The 26,980-nt window shown below is 30.2% G+C and overlaps 2 protein-coding genes across 9 annotated transcripts; both read left to right on the top strand.

Annotated features, from left to right (window-relative positions):
* Positions 1-1,126: 1,126 nt before the first annotated feature.
* On the top strand, positions 1,127-5,785 carry LOC129912637 (allantoinase). 2 transcript variants are annotated; one of them, XM_055990971.1, is made up of 7 exons: positions 1,127-1,444; positions 1,509-1,660; positions 4,360-4,618; positions 4,682-4,833; positions 4,898-5,043; positions 5,369-5,511; positions 5,570-5,785. In XM_055990971.1, the coding sequence occupies exons 1-7, from the start codon at positions 1,289-1,291 to the stop codon at positions 5,726-5,728; spliced, it is 1,167 nt and encodes a 388-aa protein (XP_055846946.1). In that variant the 5' UTR covers positions 1,127-1,288; the 3' UTR covers positions 5,729-5,785. The 2 variants fall into 2 exon arrangements, with proteins under 2 accessions (XP_055846946.1, XP_055846945.1); XM_055990970.1 differs by having other exon boundaries at positions 4,898-5,235; positions 5,306-5,511.
* Positions 5,786-10,037: 4,252 nt separating this feature from the next.
* LOC129912639 (cyclic AMP response element-binding protein B) lies at positions 10,038-21,300 on the top strand. 7 transcript variants are annotated; one of them, XM_055990974.1, is made up of 7 exons: positions 10,055-10,169; positions 10,236-10,403; positions 14,344-14,634; positions 14,724-14,870; positions 14,945-15,092; positions 20,312-20,455; positions 20,611-21,300. In XM_055990974.1, exons 3-7 carry the CDS (start codon positions 14,467-14,469, stop codon positions 20,817-20,819), a joined length of 816 nt encoding a protein of 271 aa, XP_055846949.1. In that variant the 5' UTR covers positions 10,055-10,169; positions 10,236-10,403; positions 14,344-14,466; the 3' UTR covers positions 20,820-21,300. The 7 variants fall into 7 exon arrangements, with proteins under 7 accessions (XP_055846953.1, XP_055846947.1, XP_055846951.1 ...); XM_055990978.1 differs by having other exon boundaries at positions 10,038-10,403; positions 14,344-14,526; XM_055990972.1 differs by having other exon boundaries at positions 10,043-10,403.
* Positions 21,301-26,980: the final 5,680 nt, after the last annotated feature.

The raw sequence follows: 26,980 nt of genomic DNA, 5'->3' as shown, positions 1-26,980 counted from the left end.
GATGCCAAGCAATTTTTTGTAGAACGTTTAAGCCCCTACAAGAATATATCTTGCTAATTTGAAAATAATGAAGTTTCAGTGAATTAGAAATTTTTTAAAAATATAAAATGTTTTTATATTTTTTTTTAACTTTGACCTCGAATATCTTTAGAATGGTTAGATTAATGAAAAAAGTTAATAAGACCTTTTTTGTGGAGCAATCAATTTTCAACAAGAATATGTCTTGCGCGTTTGATCATTATAACTTTTCAATTTGTTACAAAATTAAGAACAAAAAACGAATTTTTAAAGATTTTCTCGATTTTTGGACTTTAAATATCTATTCAACGGTTTGATAAACGAAAAAAGTGTATAAGGCCTTTTTTGTAGAGCGTTCCATTTCCTACAAGAATATGAAAAGAAATTTGCTAAAAAGTCAATTAATAAAAAAATTATTTTTTTTTTGTAGAAGCTTGATGTAAAAATGGAAAATTGCAAAGCGGAGAACCTTCCCATTAATATAAAGAGCTCATATTTGGTGTGTATATTCTAGAGGGGTCTAGCAATCGATTTTTCGGAGTACCAAATCAAAAAAAAGAATTTCGATTTTTTTGACCCACCCTAACATACATACATATAAAAAATATGTTAAGTTTAACTTTTATTTACATTTAATAAAAATTGTAATAAACTACGATTAAAAAGGGATTTTTTTATTTGTATCTTCCTAAATTTTTCGATAAAAGAAAATGTTACACATACACCGTAGTGACCTTTTTTTTCTTAATTTTTCTACAATTCCAACGGAGGAAATTCTTTCGGATTTGAAAATCTTGAACTGGTCAGTTATATTGTTTTTTATTCTTTGAGTAAAAAAACTTTGATTGGCATAAATGTACATATGTACAGGAGATAACCGACCAGTTCAAAATTTTAAAGAAGTTTCTTCGCCAAAATTGGTTTTCATTGAAAAAAAAATTGAGAAAACTCGCCCGGATCATCATCAAATCTCTCTTACGCCGGCTACAGATAACATACATTTCTCTTTATCTCAGTCCCGAAAAAAACATTTGTTTACTAAACTTTTATCTCATTCAGCCTTTTGATCTACAAAATTGTCGAAAACCATTTCAGTTGAAAACTTGAATCTGAAGCAGCGTGAACGCTTGGTATATTTATAGTCATCAGTTTTCGCACATTGTAATTTATTATAAAAAAGAACAAAAAGCATCTCTGTGGTGACGTCTAATTTTAGTTTGTTTGAGAAAAAAACGCTTATTTACCTTTTATATAAGAGAATTTATTGAAAATGGATATTTTATTCATAAGCAAGCGTATTTATCTTGGAAAAGGAGATGGGTTTATTAATGGAGGAATTATTGTTTCTACAGAAGGAATAATACAAAGAATTTTAAAATCAAGTCAGGAAGTCAATTCCTATATGTACAACACCGAATCGGAATCAGTAAAAATATATTTTTTTTTGTAGTTCGTTGTTGTTTAGTATTGGAATCTTTTGACTTTTTCAGGTAATTGATTTTGAAAATATGGTTTTAATGCCGGGCCTTATCGACACCAATGTTCATATAAACGAGCCAGGACGAAAGGATTGGGAGGGGTTTTTAACAGCAACAAAAGCAGCTGCTGCCGGTGGGTTTACTACAATAATTGATCGTGCAACGTAAGTTGTTTTCAATAGTTTTTCAACTACATATATAGAAAACATAAAATGTATAAATTCATAATTTTTTTTGGTAATATTCACATAGGTACGAGTATATTTGGTATCGCAATTATTTAAAAAAAAATGCAGTTTTTTGAAATATATGTCCTAGTATTGTCAGTGTAGTATGTAGGAAAGAATTTTACATTACTTATTTAATGCATACAACTTATCAATAAATGAGAACCTTTTGCCAAAGTCCAAATTTAACTTTTTGTGGGAAATTTAAAAAAAAAACTCTTTGCATAATTATTTCACGAATGTTTTTGGATAAAAAATGAAATTCCAGAAATGGAAACTTCAATGGGACAAAGGAGCTAAAGTTATATTAAACTAATACACTACTCGCCACTTGAATAGGACACACCTTTTGTTTTTAATAAAAGTGGGTATAATTCCAGTCTCTTAATAGATAAGTGGTCAATATTTTACTATTTTGTATGTCCCCTTATGCACTCTCTCTGTGAGCAAGATCATTCATTTTCAATGTCACTTTAGTTAAATATTGCAATTTTTTGCGAAACAACTGTGAAAAAAGTGCTCCTATTTTTGTTCACTTGAATAGGACACCCCCTTTTTTATTGGTTTTCGTGTGCAAATCAAAGAAGATGGAAATGCAAAAATGTTTTCCAATGTCTTTTGGTAATTTTTGGCTAATGTCAGTTTAAATGGATCGCGCGAAATTATTGGCAGAAGAAGAAAATCTAGAGTGTCACCCGCCTTTTCATCAAAAAGGTAAAAAAACGCATCAAACCCAAAAAGTTATTTCATTTATTTTTACGGAATGAGTAAAAATGTGGAAAAAATATGAAAACCTGAACAGTGAGTGCCGTTACTGCAGTTGACAGAAGAACGATTCTGCGACTCGCGTAAAATTTACATGACTTTGACACCAAAAAAAACGAAAAAGTGGTGTTAAAGCAAGTGCATCCGTAGTGAAGCGAGTGATTTCGAAGGCTAAAGACTTAAGGCGATTAAAGCTTAAGAAAAAACCATCGGTTAATACATGCAGTAAAGAGCAACGCCTTAGTTTCTGTCTGTTTTATGACATGAAGTAAAGCAAGTTTTCTCTAATGAGAAAAAAATTAATTTTATTCGAAAAACAATAAAAACAAATACTTACTTGTGTAATTTTCATTATTGTTTTGCGAATAAAATTAAAACTGAGTAGCTACTGAGTAATAGAAAAAACACGCCTATAGATTCAAATGGCCATACTTTTTATTAGAGCAATGCATATGTCTATCTTAACCCAAGAAAAGAGACAACCAAAAAGCAGAAAAACTCAAAAAATCGATTTTTTTATGGTTGCTTCGACTGTTTTGGTATGTAAATTTTTTTTTTTTTTTAATTTTTAAAAAACATTATTCTGAAATTTAATTCTCTACAAAAAGTGATATGCATCGAAAAAACCAAAAAGAGGGTTTTTGCACCCCTATCTTCAATTTCCAACCCCTCATTTAATAGCACTCCGCGGTTTTATCTTCTTTTATAACCCATTGAACGATATAAAAACCCGTGAACATCTTAGTTCCTTGTTACCTTGTTTTTTCGACATAATCAATAGCCTATAAGTACAAAAGTATAAAAAAGTAAACAAAAAAAAAAAAAATTTTTTTACGATTAATCAAATACTCTTCTTGTTCGGTTTTATAAATAATCAGTTTAGTTTATTACAAAATAAAGATAATGAGAATAATTCAGTATTATTGGAAAAAGTTTTACGAAAAATGAAAGATTGGATATAACAGCAAAGATTTTGCACGTCTGACTAGCAAGGCAGCTTTACTTCAATTGCCGAACTATATCAGAATGGAGAAAGGAGAAGAAGCAAACTTCCCCTATTTTCCCCTCTCGTTACAATTTTAAAAACCTAACAAAAATAAATAAATAAATTTTTTTGTATTTCATTAAAAAATTAATCACTAGCATGTTATTGCCATATGATCAAGTCTTTCCTAAAAAAATGGCTCAATTCTCCCGCTCAAGTTTTTTTCAAAAATAATATTTAATAACTTTTGTAAAACACAATAAATAAAGATGTAAGAAGTCAAGTGTTTCCACGTTTAAATTCTTTGGCCTCAATCAATAACCGCTTAAGTCGAAAAAAAAAAACAAAATTTAGTTTTACAATAATGCTCCGCATTTTTTAATTTGCCTCAAAAACAACTCAATCTTTTCTTAACTCGATCTAGATAGTTTTAATCTATCGTTTTTAATAGTTAAAAAATTAAAAAGATGTAGATTTAGCATTGGGTAGCATCATAAAACCTCTCAAAAAATTTTATCTTAACTCACTTAAGCGGTTATTGGTTGTGGCCACAGAATTAAAACTGGAATAAAAAAACTGGGGCCCCAAGTTCCTCATATTTAAAATTTGTATTGGTTTTTGGATTAATTTTCGTGACAAGTTTTAAACAACTTAAAAAAAAAAAAAACAATTCAAAAAATGTCCAAGAAAAATGATCGAAATTTATTAGAACTTCTGGTTCCCATTGTATATATATCAGTAGGTACTTTTTGTTCTAGACTTACTTCTGGCCTATGAGAACAAAGCAGTTTATATAGTTATTCATTTTATAGTTTTGAATTTTCGACTATTATAAATACCTAATTATGAAATTGTATTTTTCATTTCAATGATAATTTTTATTAAGAAATGCCATTCCACCAACAACAAATGCTGCTAATTTAAAAACAAAGACGTCTATTGCCCGGGGCAAAATTTACGTGGACATAGGTTTTTGGGGTGGCATTGTTCCAGGAAACTTCAATGAACTACCAGAACTTGCCAGCTCTGGAGTGATTGGATTCCATTGCTCTCTTTGTCCCACAAATTTGCCCGAATTTGAATACGTCACCAAAGAACAAGTTAAAGAAGCTATTGATAAACTAGATGATGGAGCAATTATTGCAGTAAGTTTTCATTTGAAATCTGCAACAGACAATAATATCTTCTTAGTTCATGTCCCTGTATAGTTTCATGCTGAGATGGAAAAAGTTACAACTTTTGTTCCCAAACCAAACGACGACAACGTAAAAAGCTATGAATCGTTTTTAAAAACTAGACCGCCATCTATGGAAATTGAAGCAGTCAGCTGGATAGCTGATCTAGCTGAATGCAATAAAAAGTTGGAAAATTTACAAAAACTTCTGAAATATTTTGATTCAAAATATGTTTTATGAATATTTTAGAAAACATTTTCATATCCTGAATTTGAGCGCTGCAGAAACTATTCCCATTATTGAAAAATCTCAGAAAAACAAAGCCAACCTTACTGCTGAGACGTGTCATCACTATCTAACTCTGTGCGCTGAAGATGTAGAAGACTGTCATACAGAGTTCAAAACATGCCCACCTATACGTCCGAAAGCCAATCAGGAAAAACTTTGGAAAGCTATTCAAGACAAAACTATCAATATGGTTGTATCCGATCATTCACCAGCTACTCCCGGTGTCAAGTGTCTTAACTATGGAAAAACTAGAGGAGATTTCTTAAAAGCATGGCCAGGAGTTGCTTCGTTACAATTTGGTAAGTTTCTCTTAAAATTTAAATGTCATCGTGATTTTAATGTTTTTCATTTTTAATCATATTTTTTTAGGTCTATCAATATTTTGGACAAATTGTCAAAAGTATGGCTTAGGTCTTGAGGATGTTTGCCGAGTTATGTGTGAGAGTCAAGCCAATATGTGTGGCATTCAAAACTTTAAAGGAAAAATTGAAGAAGGCTATGATGCCGATTTTTGTGTTTGGGACCCTGAGGAGGAGTTTTTGGTTTCACCCGAGATCATACAATTTCGAAATAAGGTTTTAATATTGAAGTAATTGTTGTGTTTTTTTTTTCATATAACAATATGAATTATAGGCAAATCCGTACATGAATACAAAATTACGTGGAGTTGTTCATGCAACCGTCGTTCGAGGTCTACACGTATTCCAAAAATATGAAGGTTTTGGACAACCACTGGGAAAAGTTATTCTAAGGAAAACAAGTAAAAAAGTTGTAAAGTTTGTAAGACTTTAAAAACAAGTATTCACAATAAAAGTTGTTCCAGTTGATGAATGTTTTCAAATTGATTAACTTAATTTTTTTTAATGATAAAAACTAACAAAATAAAGGTTTTTATTGGATTGACCAATTCTAATGTTTTGGTTTATAAGGTATAACGTATAAGGATATTTTCTGAATTTCAAGTTATTTTGGAAAATGTTAATTCTACGATTAAATTAATAAATTATCTTTATTATATATTTTATAGACATTTCATTTTTAATGAAAAACCCGAATCACAGGAGTCCATTTCCTCTAGTAAATTTAAACTCAGCGTAATCAAAAAGAACATAAAAGTGAAAGGCCGGTAGCTGCGGTAGCGGTACAGGAAAAGGTAAAAATGAGGCAGAGGAGGTTACATGGTCCATGGTAGACATTTGGTCCGCTGAGATTTATAGGGTTGTACATGTAAAGTCTCCCGACATACAACATTTTCAGCCATCAGCCAGCGTATTGTGATTGAGTTTGCTTAGTGAGCACTTTTGTGTTTACTTTTTTGTTTGAAACTCGTTTCTTTACAACTAAAATATTTCTAAGTCATTTAGCATTTTAAATGAAAAATTGTTTAATTTGAATAGTAAGTAGATGGTTAACAGAATTGAGCTGTATTCATAGTTCCGTAAGAGATTAAATTTGTTTTATTGGGCAACTTAGAAGTTCACTGTGGCGTATGTGTAACTTTTTTTGTATTGAATTTTTTTTTATTCATAAGCATTTAATCAGACTATTTGACATGGGGTTAGCGTAAGCCTATTTCATCGCTAGTTAACCATAATTTAGTCATTGAAATAGTTCGATTAGCCATGTGAAGTTTTATATAGTGTGTCCCAAAAGTATTAGTCAAAACGAAGTACTCGTCTCTATTTTGGTATGTTTTTTTTGCTCTTTCGTTCAACTTTGGAAATTTTTTTTTAGGGTGTTGTTTTAAGATAATCGTTGAAAATATGAATTTTATTAAAACTTCGAATTGTTAATTGAAGCGTTGAGGATAAGAAGGGGTTGAGTGACATTTTTGAAAATTTTTATTTTTCCCTCGAATTAAAGGTCTTAAACGACAATTTAAATTTTATAATTGCATTTGTTTTGTCATTAGTTTAGAAGTCAATCTTGTAACTTTTTCATTTTCATATATAAAGTAATAATCCTCAAAACTCGAAATTTATCAAATAACCCCTTTCTTTTTCTGTACGTAGTCGGTTCATTTTATTTTATCCCATTGGGTGCGTTCACGTACCGATCTTAGGGTATCTGGATACCTTTGTGTTGTTGTAATCCCATATAAAATCTCAGCTGATTGGAAACATCTGTTGACAATCAAAAAAAACCAAATGTATCCTAAAAATGTTTGGATACTCGTATATCTTATAAGAGATTTGAAGAACAGCTGATTTGTGTTCACAGGTATCTTGGATAGCCTATCCTATACGTAGGTGAACGCAGCCATTGACTTTCATAAATTCACCTTACCCGTTCCGCCCCTGGCTGCTTCGATTTTCTCAATACAACAAAAACAAACTCGAAAAGAAAAGAAAAACTTGGCCGCACTTTTTTCATTTTTTGTTTTTGTTTTCACCACAAGAGGTGAGTTTCGTATTATTGGAAGATTGGAAGGAAAATGATAGATAATTTTGATTACCGGTAATAATTTTGCTCTTCAAAATTTTATATCGCAAAGCAATATAACTGATATTTTTTGTCTAATTGTATACAGATAAACTGAGTATTTGTCCTCATACTAAGTACTTTTTAAATATACTTATGGCATGTATTTTCCTAGTTATGTAAAAATAAAGATTGTTGCAAAAGGTTTTAATTGGTAACTAACTATGACTATAAGCACCGTCTAGAAAAGTGTAACGATTGCATGTCAAATAGTCTGTCTACTAGTTCAATATTGAATAGCGAAACGATGACAAATAATGAAATTGTGATGCATTACTACAATTTACCTCCCACCCGCATTTAATATTAAAAAATTGAATGTGTGACACTGACAAAAGTGGTAAATGCAAAAACAAAAAATAAACGAATACATTAACATGACTTACATACATACATTTGACGTGGCTGAACAACTACGTAAACAACCAGCCTATTAAAATAGATATATGTTTGGGTGAAGTTGCGCGTTTTGTGGTGGTGAATATATTAAAAGACAAGCAGTGCCGGATCAGTCAACAAAAAAACTTATATGGCGTTTTCGATTGGCAGTCCGGAAGCGTCCGGAATCATTCTGAAAAAATTTTATTCATACAAAACTGTCAGTTTTGTGCGAATAAAACGCTTTCAGAATGATTCCGGACTGCCAATCGAAATTACTATTAAAATTCTGTTGTCTTTTACGGCCATATTATTCACTAGTTTAAAAAATACATCTGGATGTAAAGAAATTGAAATGTCAAAAATAGATCCAAATCCATAATATTCACTATCACACAGAGAAAAAAAATACTCATTTTAAACTATTTTTTAACTATTTTCATAGTTAAAATCGGGATAACTATTTTGGATTTGGATTTATTTTTGATATTTGACAATTTTACATCCAGATGTATTTTTTAAACTAGTGGCCGTTAATTAAATTAAATTAAACTCAAAATCTTTTTTTTTCTGGAAAACTTTTGATGCGAGACGTTTTCTTTTAAGCTGACATTTAACTCAAATACTTAAATAGGTAGTTGTTATGCCTACACTCAGAGAACAAAATAGTTAATATCGGGATAACTATTAAAATAGTTAAAAAAAATAGTTATTTGTGACTATTGTAATAGTCAATCGAAGTACTCGCATTCTCCAAATTAACTATTAAATAGTCAATTTCAACTATGAAAAAGTCAATAACGACTATTTAATAGTCAATAATGACTATTTAAAACAGTTATCCCAGTTTGGTTAATTTGGAGAATGCGATTACTTCGATTGACTATTAAAATAGTCACAAATAACTGAGTGTAGTATGCAGATCGAAGTGAATTTTAGCTCCCATACAATTTTTTTTTTCCAAAATCTTAAATAAATAAATAAATAATAAATAAATAATAAATAATAAATAATAAATAAATAATAAATAATAAATAAATAATAAATAAATAAACTTTATTTTATATTTAGCTGAAAATTTAGATCACCTTGTATGCAAGGCCTTATACTATAGACAGGTTCATAGACGTAATAGTTTTTGTTAATTAAAGGTTACGTTAAATCTTCCATAAAAAAGAACATATTTGACTCCATTGGACCAAAAAGCCTAGTACCCTCATAAATTGTATCTCCAATACAAAATTCTCTCCAAAATTTAGCTTGATCTGCATTCAAGACAAGAAGTCAAGAACAAAATCCACTGTACCATTACCATCCTTAATACTTATCAATGTCGTTAAATATCAGATTATATTTAAATACATTACACAAAGCTAGGTACGAGTAGCTTTGTGTATAAAATAAGCTTGATCAAATAAGAAATACGAAGATGCAAGAAACTATATGCCACATCTCTTAAAATAGAATAGGACCGACTAAGTTGCCATGTTCAAATGAGAGATCCTGAGAATCCCGTCATAAAGGCAATATTCATAACGTTCCAATAAGACCGCGAAATAAGAAGAAAGGTAGGCCTACAAAATCCTACAAGAAAATGCAAAAACACCAGCATTCATACGAGAAGATTTATGTGCCGAAAAGCTTTGTCCCAAGACAAAACTCGACTAGCGAAAAGTCGGCATTATAGCAACAAACAAAAATAATTGGAACGATATTTAAAAAACTGAAAACAATTTTTTCTTGGCTTCACTTTTCTCACAACGAAAAATCGTTGAATGTAAACGGCCTCAAAGAACCGTTTGTGCCTGGAAAACTCACCATTCACCTTCCTTCCAGTTTTTTGATATTTCCTTTCACTTATTTTCGTTTTTTTTTTCACAATGGAAATGGGTAGAGTTGCCCTATGCCCATACGTGCTTACTGTCCATGGTGCTATTTTGTAGGTCTATTCACCACACTTTTCACCAAACTATTCCAACAACTTATCTATGAGTGATCTCTGCCGGGAAAGTTTCAGTTTTCACAGAATTCCATTGGGATTGATCTCAAGAAAATTATCTTTAAAGTGAGTAAACAGATATCTCATTTTTTTAACTTCGTCATCACTGATGTTTTTGTACTTTCAATTGGAGCCTTTAACATAGAGCAAATGAAACTTAACTAAATGCAGCCCTGACAACTAGCATATGTACGCGAAATGAAGCCGAATACGAAACCTTTGACGTAATCACTAGGTTCACTTGGTGATGCTGACGGTGGTGGTTTACTCAGTTAAATCGTTTCGTTATTTTGCACGTATACCAGTACCGCGCCTCCCCGCTGCTTAGTATACTAATATATCTACTTCTCTACCTGTTTTGACGTTGGTTTCACAGTATATTAAATGCAAAAAAACCAGTGGTTTCGTATTTTTGTTTTTTTAAGTAAATCTACTCTCTAGATCTTCTATTAAATTTCGGATCGAAGAATTGGCCTACTGAGAGAATACCTTCCTCTATTAAAAATAACAAAAAAAAAAAAATATTTATACTATTTGTCATATGCATAAAACACGCTGACACAGTTGATAGAGGGTCGGAGTGTGTGGTGCATACAAAAATATAATGTGGTAACTCAAATCTCTCAAAATTGACATCATAAATATTTATTACGTCTTTTCAAAAAAAAAAAAAAAAAATAAAGGTGTCAATTACCTACTCTACCTACGAGCAAAGTTGAATTTGAAAGAATTTTGTTTTGTTATTGTCAGCAATAGTGTTTTGCTTTTTTATGCTTTTTTTGAATGCGGTTAAAGTCGAATCAACATTTTCAAACGCATTAAATATTTTTGTGTCGTAATAGTTTCAACATTACGAATACAAAACTAGTCAATTTTTTTGTACCCCCTGATGGTCCCAGTCCTAGTCTACTGTGTATTAAGAGGGTGTTATCTATTTTTATCTATGGACAGGTTTTTAAAAATTTGACAATTTCACTAGTGGTTCAAGGCGCGAGTGGCATTGGCATATTTTTAAACATAGACCTATATCAAAAATTTGTTAACAAAAAAAAAATAAAAATAAATAACCCTGCTGCTTTCATCATCATGCAATTTTTTTTTTGTCTTTTTGATTTTTGACATTTACCTCAAGATTTGTTTTAACAAATTATTTTTATCTCGCTCTAACAGCCCTTATCACAATGTGCTAAAGCAGATCAAAACCATTTGTACAAAAATAGAGATGCAAATTGAACATATTTGACATTAATCATGGTGAATAAAATAATTTCCTTTTGGGAAATTTCACTTTTGACGTTTCTATAAAATTATCATCCTTTTTGCTTTCGTTTTCGTCGTCTACGTCGTCGTCATTCTTGTCGTTGTCGACTGAAAAAGAAAAGACCCCTTCTCGTTGTGTCGTGTATGTCGTCGAATGTGTGTTGTGTACTTTTTTTTTGAGAAAAGAAAATTTTTTCCCTCGCGATTTCCACACATAGGAAAACTAATATCAAAAATTTGATAATTTACACTTGGTGAACATTCAATCAATTTCGTGCAACACGTGATTTTGTCAGCAGAAATTTGGTGTAATGCACTAAAAAAAGTGTAAGAAATCTGAATTCGCCCAAAAGGCACGACTTGATAAATACCTAAAAAGAAATATATAACATTTTTTTTTTTGACATTTTGTTTACAACAATTTTTAGTGATGTCATCAGAAAAGTTTCATTCACCACATTAGAGAAGAGATTTGTGGGAAATTTTTTTTGTATGTGGATTTTCTTTTGATTACTTTTTTTTTTGATTAAAATATGGATAACAATTTAAGACGGAACATTTTAAAAAGGTGTTTTTTAAATATTTGATACAAATCAAGGAACTTTTTAAGTATTTAAAATATGTGGTTGCTTTAAAGACGGGAGAGGGTAGAAGTGGCAAAGTGAAGATACTAGCAAACTAACCAGGAAGTCTCAATAAGTTTTCCGCTGTTCTGCTTTTTTTTTTTCTTATGACGTCATCTATAAAATAAAGTTTTAAAAGGAGACAACCAAAAGTAGTGAAATGTAGCAATTTAATATTTTGTGCGAATATTTTTATTGTACATAAACTCTTATCTACTGCAAAAATGGATTAAGCAAAACTATAGAAATGAGTTTCTATATTTTGTTATGGAGAACTTGCGCGATTTTTTTTTTAAATTTTATTTTATTGAACTCAAGGTCAGAGCGGGTTGTCCTTGTAGTGTTTTTGTTAAAGGACACTATTTGCTTTGATTTTACAAATCTTAAAAGACTTAATGATCTGCAAATCAGTTAACCCCTTCTATTAGATTGTTGCAAACTTGATTCAAAATTGACGGCAGCTGTTTTGTTTTCTTTTTTTTTTCTTAATAAAAAATTTCTAGTGAGTGGCCTAAGGAATGAGTCATGAAAGCAGAGAATTTTTGCAGACCAAACGTAACTAAAAGACTAGACCGAGACAATCTGTCGTTTGACCATTTTGGATACTATTTTTGTAGATCTGTTAGATAAAGCTCAGGCAGGAATGGAATGCCAGAGTCTTTTTGTGAAGGGACAAGAGACAGGTATAAAGAAAAAAGATTCTATTAGAAAAATGATTCAACTAGTTTACTTTGTAGGTAGGTACTTTCTTATTTTAACTGTTATAGTTAAAATCTAATTAGACAAACTAATTGGGAACTCCTTGAGGAAAAAATGATAAATCTCCTTTAATATTTTTTTTATATTGTTATATATTTTGGATAATTGTCTCCAAAATTGTTTCTTGGGATATATGTAGGTCACATCTTGCTTTAAGGATTTTTCCAGGATAGGCTCATAAATCATTTTTTTTATTATTTAAAATAGCCAACAGTTTTTTATAAACTATGAAACTATGAATTTCAATATTAAAAACATTTTTATTTAGTATTATCGTGTCAAGAACATTAAAACTAAGAAATATGACTGGCAAAAAGTTATTTTCCAAAATAATAAATAGCAAAGCTAATGTGTTACATGTAAGTTACATACCTACACTGTCTGTGACCACTAAAAAAAGACGGCCAACTTTGAAAATAATTTTTTATATAATAATAATGTAGGTATATTACTTCTTCTAAGCTAAAAAACAAAACACTTTCTGGATTTACATTTTTTATATCATTTTTTTTTTTCAAAATTATGACCATATAAAAAACCCTTAGCAAAAAAAAATGAGAATTTCAGTCCCTTTTTCGATAAAAAAAAAAATTAAAAATATGATATTTGACTAACTTTTTGTACAAATCCAGTAAATAGAGATTATTATCTTTCAATTAAGCCATCGAAACCTGATATTTTTTTTAAATATGCGCGTCCAAAAGGAATTTCAGCATGGTAATAATTTTTATCGTATATCGTATAGTTACTAGGAAGTTGTTGCTGCCAAAGCGCAAAAAAACCTATTAATTTAATAAATTATTTTAATTGTATAATCTTTAGTTTTTTTTCACATTGCTGCCCCAAATGCATGGATTCCATCAGTTTTTTTATCAGTCATATTTTTTAATAATACTTTTAATTTATAACCATTAAAAAAGTGTTATAACAGTTGAATAGTGAAATGCAAACTGGTTGCGATAGAAATTTTTTTTCTTTCTAATACAATGGAACCATTATTGGCTTTAGAGTGTCAGATGTTTTTTGAGAGTCACTTACTAACCAGAACTAAGTATACTAAGATAAGTCCATTTGAGGAGCATTGTTTCAAAACTCAACAAATGTTTTTTTCAAGTAATATATTTTTTTTAAATTTATTTTGTTTTGCTAAATTGTTATACCTATTTATATTCAAGTTTTTCAGAAGAAGGTTTTTTGTTTCCCATTTGAATACAAAACCAAATTTTCAAAAAGTAGAAACGAGTATTTGTTCTTTCTTGCAAAGCTAAAATTCTTGCAAAGCTAGTTTTCAAAATGAAACAAATCCAAAAGTACACATACCGCCTCAACATAATGGTATGAAGCTTTAAAAATGATAAAGTAGAAGCTGTCATTAAAAACGCACATTTAGTTGCAAAAGACAATGATGAATTGCGGTCCTAGTATATAATAATTGAAGTCTTTGTCAATGTAAAAATCAGTTTATTTTGAAACAAATTCAATGGCCTAGTTTTAGCTAAATTAAGCAAAATTCGATTTTAACAAACAAAATTAATACATACCAACTCTACTAACTTAAAAGAAATATAACCTAAGGCTTGGTACTTAGATTATATTTTAAAAAAAATATTGAATTTTGATTTTTTGGTACTTTGACCCTTCGACTTACAACCTTTCAAATGTCTTCGTTTAAAAATGTTAGAAAAAAAAACTTAAAAGCAAAAATTTAATTTAATTTCCATTAATTTAGCTTATTTTTAGAAACAACTCCAATATTAAAACCAAAACAAAACAAAATTCTTTGCCAAAAAAATGCTCATTTTTTTCAAAATTTTGATATCATGTGAAACTTATTTAAATCCTTTAAATTTTCCATGCTCTTGAACATGATTTTAATATATTATCAATATTATGAATTTCTTTTTCAGACTTTTTACAAATTCAAAACCAAAGTGGAACACACAAAACAAATTCATCAAAAAATAGTTTACATTTAAATCGTCAAACTGAAGCAACTCTCGAAAGCAACGGTGCTGTTGAAAATAGAAAAAATGGACAGCATCGTGGAAGAAAACGGAAACAATTCAAATAACATAGAAACCCTATCAGATGTGAGTATATCGCAAGCATCATCTAACACACCTAATTCCACAACGACGACAACCGTTCTAACGACCGGATCGAACGTTGTTCAATTTATGCCAACACACAATATCCAGGTGACCACACCAAATTCGCCCTTAATAAATTCAAATTATTAAATTAACCAAAACAAAAAAAAAAAACAAAACCATACAAATAATTTCAGCCCCAATCTGTAATACAGGCAAATCAGTCATCGGTAATACAAACAGCGGCTGCGAATATTCAACCAGTGACAATGTCCAAAGGCGGTGTCCTCTATGTAGGTAAACCGAACACGGTGATTCACACAGCCTCGGGCAATACAGTTCAGGTTGGAATTTATTTTAAATATTTTTGTCTCTTTCTAAGTGCGAATGATCCTTTTATTTCCAAAAACTATTTTAGATCAAGCATGAACCGAACACACAAATTATGGATTCAAATAGCGAGGAGAGTCTTACTGATGACGACTCACCCAGAAGACAAAGAGAATTCACAAGGAGACCTTCATACCACAAAATCTTAAATGATATCAGTGGTCCAGACATTGCAGGTGATTCATTGTTTATTTGTATAGTTTTTGTTTTACTCTAACAATACTGCTGCGCTGTTCCTCATCCCATCCAAGAATTAAACAAAAAAAAAATAAAAATATATACAACATCCACCTCTCATAAACATACTCTCTACATACAAAAAAACAACAACATCTCATCTCATTTGTATGTTCTTTCGAATTGTGTTGGTATTGCAAAGTCAAGTACATTTACTATAGTTTCTAATCCTTCATTTAAATTTATAATACTAATATTTTGAATTATCTTTTTCTATTGTGCATAAAATGTTGTGCGTGTTTCCTTAAACAAAAGAAACAAAAATTGTTAATCTTATATATTTTTGTTCATAGTACAGTCCCTCTCTAAGTTTATATTGTTTATTTTTTGTTTTGTGTCAATATATTGTTGTCTTAGGTCTGAATAAATATATCGTTTAAATGAATTATCATAGTTACATGAATTTTAAGAAAATCCGCAATTACACTTAAATGCGCTAGATAGAAACTAAAAAAAAACAAAGACATCCCTTAAACCTTCAGAAAGCTATATATTGGTTCGTGTGGCAAAAATCGTGTTTACCAGTAACTTAAACATTAGATTAAGTTAAGTTATTCTGGCTAATAACCTTTGACTCAAGATATCTCGGCCAATATGGTTGGTTATTCCAATATATCACTTCTACGGTCAGCTACGTCCAAAATATTTAATCAGGTATGTACTTTTTGTTCAGCCCTATAAAATAACCAAGACCCAAAACGGAAATTATTTCTGATCGAAACCCGAATTATTCTTTAAAGAACAAAAGATATGAAGCATAAAATCGTTATCATTTTGGTAAACCACTACTTTTCTTCTTCAAAACCTCGAAGGAAATTTAGCGAGTAGCTGAATTTTTTAAAGCCATATTTAAAGTGAAGACAAGGAAGGGAGTGGTAGTTGTTCATCAAGCTGACACATTTCAAAAAACAAATTTCAGTTTTTAAAAAAGTTAAAATTTTGTTTGACCATTAAATTTTTGGAATACGGTCAGTAGATTTTTTTAAAGTCTTTTTTCTTTAACAACGCATACCAATTTTTGTTAAAATAATGTTAAAAAAATGTGTATAAATAAAGGAAGTTTTACTTTTCGTTTCGTTACAAGAAAATGTTTTTCCTCTCAAATATATTTGAGAACACACCTTCAGATTCCATTTCGCCTTAATCACAAATTGAATTTAAACAAAAAGTACAAAAAATTAACATACATTTCTAAAAAACTTTTTTCGTTTCAAATTTCTGTTTGTTTTAAAAATATTTTTTTCAAAAATCGTTCGAGATTTTTTTTCATGTTTTATTTTTGAAAATGTATTCTAAACTTTAATTTTGAAAAAAGTTTGAGAGCTGGTATTCATAAAAAAACGACAAATTTTTTAAACATTTAGAGGCCATTTAAGAAGTAATTACTAATTTAACTTCAAGAGCAAAACGTGTTTCAAACTTTGATAAGATCTGTAACAAAATTTAGTTGACGTTTCTTTAACAAAAATATACCCGAATCTTTAATTCATTTATGACCAACTTTTCAATTGTCATTTAAAATTTAGATAGAGCATTTTCATTGACACCATTATTTTTTTTATATTGACATTATTATTCATGATTAAAAAATCAAGGCTTTGTATAGAACAGCTGCCTAGGTTTTCAAAAATCTAGAACTGTTTAAGAATTTAATATTTAATATTAATATTTTAAGATTTAATATTTCTGCATTCACATTAGATCTTTTTCTAAAAATCTATGTAGGTTGAATTGAATTCAAACAAAGTTTGCGTATTGAAAGGTGTCTCACGATTAGTCCAAGTCCAAGTGAATTCCACCGGGACAAAACTCCAAATTTGTGTATAAACTAAAGCCCGTAAAAAGCTATACATATGTATGTATTAATTCAATTATAGGCATGTTTTTTCTACAACTCAGTAGCTACTCATTTTTTTATTTTATTGTATTAGCAAAAACACGCCTTATAAAACAAAACATTAAAAATTTAATTTTGCCTTACAGTTTGTTTTTTTTTTTAAGATTCAATTTGGCCCAATTTTGTTTCCCTATTTAATTTCAAATCGTCATTTGAAACGATTTTACAGATTTCTCATTTTTAATGCCGACGTTTAATAATATAATAGATAGCGAGGAGTTATTTGACCAAGTGTTTACTTTATAATAAAGATTAATAGAGAGCGCTAAGGGCTCCATGTGCTGACTCTTAAAAATGATTTTAATTCAAAAACCAGTTTTTTTTTATTAAATTATAAATGCTTTTAAGCTAAAGAACCCATACAACTAAGGTCATCATTAAATTTGCGTATTTAACTCTGACTTAACTCTAATCTATTTTTCTTATCGGATTTAGTCTCATATTACTTCTAAGCTATCTCACAAATACATTTCTTAAAAAAAATATACTTGAATGTTCGCTGTTTTCAAAGACAATTCAAAATTATTCACAAGAAAAGCTGAGGGGGCTGTACTAAATAGGGGTTCCTTAATATTTTAATGGTGGTTTTACATATTTTATGTGTGTGTATGTTTTGTAAATAGATTTGCACAATTTTTATTCTTGTTAGCGACACGTTTATATAAATGTTGTTATCTATGTACAAAATTATTAAAACAAAATGGTATTAGTATAAGGATAATAAGCGGTGTTTACAAAATGTTTAAGGGCCATTTCCTGAATCGACACTTAAATAATTTATGTTGAACATAAACTCTTAGTCCCTACTTTTTCCTCTGCGTAAACTGTCACATAAGGATTTATGTGGAACTTAAATGCTTAAGTTTCGATTCAGCAAACGGCACTAAGTCGTTTAGATTCAAATCTACATTTACTTTGCTCATGATCTGTAATTGTATATCTTTGATTTCGATTCGAAATGTTGTTCATTGATTACACTGGTTTACAAAATTAAAGTTTTCTTTTTGTTTCCGAAATAAAAATATATTTTTCTGAAGGTTTTCGGTGTGCTGAACTCGAATCCGAAGTAAACAAAATTTATCAGCTCCCGTTTTCGAAATATTACCGTTAGAAAATGCAAAAAAAACATTTTTTTGTCTACTTTTGGAGTTAACAAGACTTTTCCACAAAGAACCAAAATATACTTTACTGACGGTTTTTGGTGTGCTAAATCTAATCCGAAGTCAAAAAAAATAATCAGCCCCCGTTTTTGAAATTTTACCGCTAGAAAATTCACAAAAAAACGTTTTTTTTTACTATTTTGGACGTTATTCATTTATTGTAAGGAAAATTGTTTAAACATAAATCGAACGGTTTTTTCTTCTTTCTAGACCTGTTTAAGTCTTTTCGATATCTTTTTTACTGCCCGAGATAACTGGCTCAATATATCATAAAAGAGATAAAACTTTATACACCTTAGAGTAAGCAAAAGAACTGAAGATATCTCGGATAATAAAAAAGAAAAGAAAAACTTATAGAAACCGTTACGATTTATATATTTAAACTATTTTCTTTACATAAAAGAATAACGTCCGAAATAATCAAAAAACGTTTTTTGAATTTTCTAACATTAGTATTATAAAAACAGGAGCTGATTAATTTTTTCTGACTTCGGATTCGAGTTCAGCACACCGAAATCTTTCAGAAAAGTATATTTTTGTTTAGGCAAAAAAACCCTTGTTAACCATTATTATTTATAGGACGGTGGATAATACTGAAACAAGTTCGCATTAAAGTATTTTGCATACTTTTGCAAAAGTGCACAAGAACACGCCTCCACTTGAGAACATTTAACATTAATCGCTAGTACACACATCAAGTTAAAATTATTAAAATTTCCGGATATCTCTTGTTTAAATTGTAAAGCCAAGGTACTATTTAATTTCTGAAAATATTTTGCATTCAAAAAATTTTTTGTCCCGAAATTTACTGTGCGATTTTAAATCTGCCTCAAAATTTATTTCCGGGGTACAAAAAAGCCTTTGAAATGGCAGCTGAATTCCCCTGAAAAATGTATTGCCCATACCAATAAATTTCAAGAGAAACTTTTCATGATTGTTGTCGTTCTCATATTATTTGAAACAGGAGGCTTTGTCAAACCTTGTTTAAGGTTGCGGATCACATGTTTTTCGTAGCTCAAGAAACTAAAATGATTTTGACTTATTTCAAAGAGCTATCCAATTTCAATTTTACGTCAAAGTATGATATTTAACGTAATCAGGTCCTTTTTGTAAAACAGTGAAATTCCTTCACAAATACGTCGAGAAAGAAAAATTCAATTGAAAAGCACTAAAACATACACCTCACTGAGAGAAAGCCGAATTCCAAACTAAAAAATATTTTATCTGCAGTCCATTCTTCTACCTTAAACGAATTTCGATAAAAAAATACCCTACTTTTGTCCGAACAATCGATCCATTCATTGCTTGAGACAAATTTTCACATACACACTAATGTTACACATTCGAAAAGCTGTTTTGGTCTAAATCTTAAGGAAAGTGCCCCCTTTTACTTCTCGCCTATGCCATGGTGTTACTATTGCAGAGGTTTATTCTTTCGCTTTAAACCAGTAATTTGGAAACACGACTCAATGTTCATCCAATCACAGTATTCAGAACACATGTGCTTGGGTGTCGTATCGTTCTTAAACGTTAATAGAAAGGTATTGTTACCAGACAAAATTTTACAGTGTAAAAAACAGGAATAAATAAACGAAACTCACGAAACCAAAAGCGACAACAAAATATAAAATAAAAATAAATCTAAAAATATTCTAACATCAATGCTAATAGAGTTAAATTTTAATTCGTCAATATTTTCATCGACCGAATACATTTTGGAAATTTTAAACTGCTTACTTTATGCTCTCCATTTTCTTGTAAATACCACCAAAATAAAGCATAATTTCAAATACAATAAATGTTTTTAAAAATCCTTACATAATGTTTACCTAAATACTTCATCTCTTTAAATAATAAAACAAAACTCCATAAAGCAAATTACCACATAAACTGCTGAGCTTCTTATCAATTTCATCAAACTCATTCCGCCAAATAAAAAAATAAATATTGCATTTCACATATCTCAAGCTACTACCACCACTAAAAAAAAAATTAATAAAAAATTCGTTTGTAAGAAAACACAACCTCATTTTTGTAATAAGTATTTCTCAATTAATTTTTGATTGATAAATCGAAAAATAATCGAAACGAAATTCCGTAGCTGGAACGACTTTGCAAATACAAGAAAGCGGCGGAATACCCACAATCGCATCGACTGGCGGTACGACCGGTACACTAATCCAATTGACCCAGGAAACAGCACCAGCATTTTATTTACCTAGTAGGATCAATAAAATCAATACCAGTAATTTATATTTTCAAAAAAATCAATTAATTTGCGATTATTTCTCTCTCCTTTCTTCCCATTTTTTTTTTGTTTGTTTTTTTCTTTTTGTATTCTCCGTTTGGCCCATGTTTGTACTTCTATCGTTTCCCTATACGAAAACTTTCAATAAATAGATAACTCAGTCCTAGCCGAAGATCAAACCCGAAAACGAGAAATTCGGTTGCAAAAGAACCGCGAAGCAGCTCGAGAATGTCGGCGTAAAAAAAAGGAGTACATTAAGTGCCTGGAAAATCGGGTGGCGGTGCTAGAGAACCAAAACAAAGCCCTTATCGAAGAATTGAAATCCCTTAAGGAATTGTACTGTCAGACGAAGAATGAGTAAAGCTGTAAACCTGATTAAGAAAATTATTTAAATTTAGTTGTAAAAAAAAAAACATAAATATTAAACAGACAAGAAAATATATATAAATTTATATATTTGCAAAAAAGAGAACGTAATAAAGTGTATTTAGTTTTTGTTCAATATTGTTCGATTTATTTCATTATATTCATTAAAATAATATTGTTTAATATGATTATGTACATTTTCTCAATTTTGAAGCTTATAATATTGTATAATTATATTTTTTACTGAAAGCGAAATCTATTTTTAAGTTTTCTTTAAAAAAAAAACAACACAAACAAAAACAAAAAAAAAAAGAACTAGAAGTGTTTTAAGTCATCAGCAGATTAGAATTGTTTTAAAGGATGGATTCCAATACCAACGAGTATGCTATAATATTTGCATTTTCGATAGTTTCTTCTTATTTTAAAATTGTTTTAAAGTTATTTCGATTAATAAATTTAGTTGAAAATATTACAAATTCCCTTTGAAATACTTTTTTATTTTACAACATACCAAGGAATACAATATTTTGACATTGCAACCACATTTACTATTACATGATAATTTTAAGTTTATCTTTCTACAGCTGTATTTTTGGCGAATATCCTTTATCTGTGTATGTTTACTACATATTCACATATAAATCTGTGGAGTGGATAATCGCGATAAATCCATATATACATTCTGACACTTCTGAAATATGCTCCAAAAGACCCTCGAACTAGAAAAATTCAAAATAAACTTTACTTATCAACTTGGCATCCAAAAAGTATAAAAACTAAATTATTGTACTTTGTTAGCTTAAATGCAATTGCCACAAAGAAATATTTAAAGAAAATCACATTTTATTTTAAAATTATTGTACTTTTCGACCACAAAACGTTGGCACTGGTTCCAATATTTGTTCAGAAAAAAAGTTGCACATACGCCACAGTGACCGGATAGTTTAAACATGGAAAATTGTGATACAAAAATGAAACAAAATAGACATTGTAATAAAATTACTTTTAAATTTAAGAATTAAAAGTTTGAACCAAATTTGTGGTCTAGGGATATTTTTGTTTTATGAAGACCAAAAATAACTTTTTGTTTACAAAATTTAAATTTTATTATATTCGTCAACATTAAAAAAAAAAAAATCGAATGCATTTCGGACGTCTACATCGTGTAAATTGCTGATAAGGACAGAAAATTGCTTTTCTGTCCACAATGCATTCGATATTGTTTTTTTAAAGTTGATGAATAAAATTTAGATTTTGGTCTTTAATAAAACTATAAAACAAAATGACAATAGGTACATACATAATTTTTGTTCAAGCTATTTTTTCGAAATTTAGGCCGATATTCTTATAACGCTCTTAAGTGAGGAGCGGTTGAAGAATACCGGTTTGAATTTTGGAAAAAACAACGTACTGATTTCTTTTTATTTAGGTAAATATGGAACTAGGTCCCAAATAGAGTGGAAGTCCCAATGCAACAGAATGTAAATTATTGTTTTCAGGCTCAGGGAAAATGACAGAGCATCATTTATGTCTTTTATATTCAAAATGAAAATATAAATAATTCAATTTGTCCTTTTCACATTGCAGAATGCATAAACACTTCGAATATTGCAATATCGTACAGTCTTCATGCATTGCAACAAAACGACAATAGTAAAAGATATTTCTAAGTTATAGTTCCTTGATTTGATACCAATTCTCCTTTCCCGGTAGCGGTACCGCGGTACGGGTAATTGCATGAAAAATATTCCACACCTAAATCTTGTTGTTCCAGTTTTGAATTTTTTGATACATTTACGTACCGCTACCGCATATAACCACGTTTGTACAACTTTTTAGTTGATCACACAAAAAGTTGACCACACTAACAACTGTACAGTTGATCACACTTACAACAACTATTTGAGAGAAAAGATACATAACGACGGTTAAACTTCATAACCTCGTAAGTCGTTTTTGCAAGTTTTTCAGAAATCGAAAAAAACCTCTTCGTCTAGCCTAGAACCTCGTAAGCATAATTTTTTCGGATCGCTTCTATTCTTTTCTGTGTGGATCAGATTCATTAAACAGACCTAATACCATTGTGTTCGCCTGATACTAGCATGACGCACATGTGGTATAAATTTATACCATGGTATCTATACTAGAAGTGTGCCACGGGCAAAAGAGAAGTAGGTAACACTTATTTGCTTTGAGGTTAGTGCCTTTTAAAGCCAGAACTATAATTGTCGGATGCGTCGGACGAAACTTGTCGAAAAGTCAAAGAAAACAACAACAAAAACGTTAATTTGACATTAGCATCCGACTACTTCCTCCAATTGTGTGGATTAGAATCAAAACCCATTATATCCACTTTTCAAAAAAAATGACTTAGGTATGAGGTTTTGTTTCTATTATTCAAATACATACTGTTATGTACTTGAGTACATAAATTAAAAACTCTTAAATACTTATTTAAGTTAACATTTATTGAAATATAAAATAATACGAATATTATAACATTGAAAGTTTAAGCTCTTAGTTCTTGTTAGTTTAACACGTGTAGTCAGAATGAATGTCAGTTTTGATTAGAGGTTTTACATGAGATCTTTTGCTTCTGTTCGATCGTTAGTTTACATTATGTTTATACACGACATGACATATGACATGACATGACACGCCCCTTTTATAATAAATTGATTAAACATACATTTTTAGTCAATACTTAAATCATAATCCTTTAATTTGACTCTTGGTTTTATTACCCTCTTCGAACCGCTTGGTTGTTCAGGAATGTCCGGTATAGGTTGAGAATTTGAATTTGCTAGTATATCAGGTACGGCTTTCGATGTTTTCATATCTGGAAATAGTAATTTAATACTCATTATAGAATCTGAATTATCAATTATTGCTTTAGGTGAAATCGCTTGATAAATGCTTCTATCAATTAATGAAGTTTTGTTAGAAGAACACTGTTTCGCTGAAGAACAAGTCGGTTCTTCTTCTAAAAATTGAGCTCCAGGCGAAGCGGTGGTGTAATAGTCTTCAGGAGATGCAAAACTTTTGCTGTAATCTTTATCAACGCTTTTTTCTGGAAATTTGTTAGGACGAATGTACACACTATTTCTTGTGAAAAATTTGTCATCAATTGTTTTAATAACATAACGGCGACTCGATTTTTTTTTAACAATTTTTCCTGTTGTCCAAGGAGTTTTATTATTTTTGCGAAACCATACTGTGTCCTTCACACAATATTCTTTATAAGGTTTTGTTTTGAGGTTCGCGGCTTGAGATTTAAGACCATTAGTTGCGGTGGTTCGATAATCTAATTTTTTTTTAACTGGTTCATGCAATGAAATTGGAATTCGTCTTACTGCAGCAATATGAGGAACCGCATTCTCCTTTAGGTGTTTTTTAACTGGTTTTAATGAACCACGGCCTTCAATCACGTCTGCAAACTCAGCGATAATGGATTCTGGATTTTCTTTTATTTGATTGTTGTTGAACACAAGCTCACATATATTTTTTTTATTAATGAGCTTAAAATATCTGCATGCCTCAAGTCCAAGAATAGTTTTTACATCCAGATAAGTGACTAAAAATCGCTGCTTACATTTGATTCCATTGAGTTCAACTTGCAAATAACATTGGCCAACCAATTCAATTACTGAACCTCCAAATGCTTTCAAAATATCCTTGGTTTTAAGCACATTCGGTTTATTTTTTAATTGCTGGAAACAATTAACAGAAATAACATTTGACTGAGCTCCTGTGTCAAGTTTACAATTAATAAGATTTCCATCTATAAATGCATTCACCAACCAGTCTTTCGAAGAACATTCGGATTTGCCAGCTAATGTGGAGATTGTAAAAACTTCACCCTCATCATGGTTGTCATTGCCAGTCTGAATCTGATGGACGTGGTTGTAGTTATTTTTATTTTGTAGAAGGTTTTTTTTATATTTCGGCGAGCTTCTGCATTTCTTTGCCCAGTGATTCAATTTGCCGCAATTATTACACTCATCACCATAGGCTGGACAACGCCGGGGATCGTGCAGCCGTCCACACTTGTTGCATGTCTGATTTTGGTTTGTATTCTTTATTTGAAATTTTCTTTTTTTTATGAAATCTATAGAAACTTCTTGATTTTCTACACTGGCAGAGGACATGCAATTTGACTGGCTATGAGATAACTCACTTATTCGGCACTGCTGTACAACAATTTTTTCGGATGGAGTTTTTTCACGCATAAGGCGCTCGCGTAAGGCAGAATTTGAGATACCAATAAGCAATTTATCCCGAATGTTTCTTGATAGCGAATTGCCAAAATTGCAGTCGATAGCATGTTGTTTGACTTTGTTATAGAAAACATCAAATTTTTCTTCTGGAAGTTGTCTAAAATTTGAGTTCCAAAATAAATAACTAGAAAAGATTTCATTAGAAAATGATTTAAAGAAGTCATCAAATTTAGCCAGGACTTGTTCAAACTTAACTTCAGTGGCGGGAAGAACAGGTTCAACTTCGAGTTGTGCAAATTTGCACTTTAGATCTTCACCGCAAGTCATGAGGAAAACTGCAATTTTTCGTTTATCAGATTTTTCATCTAATTCATTTGCAATTAGATAGTTGGAAAAATCTGACTTCCACCGTCGCCAATTTTCTGCAACATTTCCATTCATCGAAAAAGGTTCCATTTTTAATGCCGCCATTTTGAGGTTGCGTGATTCGACAATTATTTTATTTTATCTTTTCTTAATAAGATCCCGATTCTGTCACCATGTTATGTACTTGAGTACATAAATTAAAAACTCTTAAATACTTATTTAAGTTAACATTTATTGAAATATAAAATAATACGAATATTATAACATTGAAAGTTTAAGCTCTTAGTTCTTGTTAGTTTAACACGTGTAGTCAGAATGAATGTCAGTTTTGATTAGAGGTTTTACATGAGATCTTTTGCTTCTGTTCGATCGTTAGTTTACATTATGTTTATACACGACATGACATATGACATGACATGACACATACGTTGCGCCCAAGTTTGAGTCTCTAATTACATTTTTTGGTATAGAAATCAGACCACAAAGTTAGAGGTTAATTTCAAAACCCATTATATCCAAACAATTTTATTCGCATCAAAATCCATTATATCCATTCAAAATATTAATTCTAAGCCCTCTGGGGTCGAATTACAGCATACGATTACGATCATTCGTTAACGTTTTTAATATTTGTGTCTCTATTTAATTAGTAGAAAAAGATAGGGACACATAGCAACTATACGATAACGAACGTATGCCGTAATTCGACCCCTGAGGGCTTAGAATTAATAAATGCAGTAGAATAAATGTCAATATAAAAAAAAACTTTTATTCTAAGGAAAAAGCTCTATCTGAGGTTTATCTGATTATTGAAAAATTGGCCCTAAAATTAATTTGAAATTCAAAAACCATTTTATCCATGGGATGAGATTAGATGGGAATATCCGAAAATTTATACGGATTTTTGAAAAAAAAAATGTTCGGCATTTAGGATTGAATTTATTTGTTTAATTGAATCAATCCTGCATTTAAAAAAGTACTAAAAAATGTTTCGTTTACGAGATACAAGTTTTTCTCGATTTACTCGAAATAAAAAAAAATGGATACAATGGGTTTTGATTCTGATCCACACAATTATAGTTCTGGCTTAAGTTATGAGTTTTCAATGAATAGGGATGTAAGCGAATCTGTCAAATCCAAATCTGACAGCTCCCACTTTGATGACATGACAAATACCAATTTTAAATGTAATAAAACACCGGTTTTAAATTAATTTTCGTAAGAATTTGTTAGCTTAATTGTTTGCTGACTGTTTGAAGACTCTTGTTAAATTGATTTTTTTTTGTTAAAAAACATACCTAACTATAGTTCCCAAAAATGTTTTCTAATAGAAAAACAAATGTCAGGTTCATCAAAGTGGATAGTTTGACGTTTGAGCACTTCTTGCTTAAAAGCCCTATTGAGAGAAAAGCTACATATTCCATACATAGATACATAATACATTTCCATAAAAAAAAACTCAGAAATCAATTATTAATAGGATGAAAACGGTCTTTAATCCCATTTAAAAAAATCTTTAAAACCGTCATATAGTGGGACGCGTCTATTATTAATCGAACAGTCCAAAAGTTCA

This window comes from Episyrphus balteatus, chromosome 2 (assembly GCF_945859705.1).
Source record: "Episyrphus balteatus chromosome 2, idEpiBalt1.1, whole genome shotgun sequence".
NCBI lineage: Eukaryota > Metazoa > Arthropoda > Insecta > Diptera > Syrphidae > Episyrphus > Episyrphus balteatus.
Note: the sequence above shows the minus strand (reverse complement) of the source record. Positions and strands in the feature narration are given on the sequence as shown.

Excerpts from the sequence above, each read along its gene's own strand:
- LOC129912637 (XM_055990970.1), top strand. The coding sequence starts at position 1,289 with ATGGATATTTTATTCATAAGCAAGCGTATTTATCTTGGAAAAGGAGAT. Across the intron at positions 4,619-4,681 it reads ATGATGGAGCAATTATTGCA|TTTCATGCTGAGATGGAAAA; the intron begins GTAAGTTTTCAT and ends GTCCCTGTATAG. Across the intron at positions 5,512-5,569 it reads TCATACAATTTCGAAATAAG|GCAAATCCGTACATGAATAC; the intron begins GTTTTAATATTG and ends TATGAATTATAG.
- LOC129912639 (XM_055990972.1), top strand. The coding sequence starts at position 14,467 with ATGGACAGCATCGTGGAAGAAAACGGAAACAATTCAAATAACATAGAA. Across the intron at positions 14,635-14,723 it reads TGCCAACACACAATATCCAG|CCCCAATCTGTAATACAGGC; the intron begins GTGACCACACCA and ends AAATAATTTCAG. Across the intron at positions 14,871-14,944 it reads CCTCGGGCAATACAGTTCAG|ATCAAGCATGAACCGAACAC; the intron begins GTTGGAATTTAT and ends AAACTATTTTAG.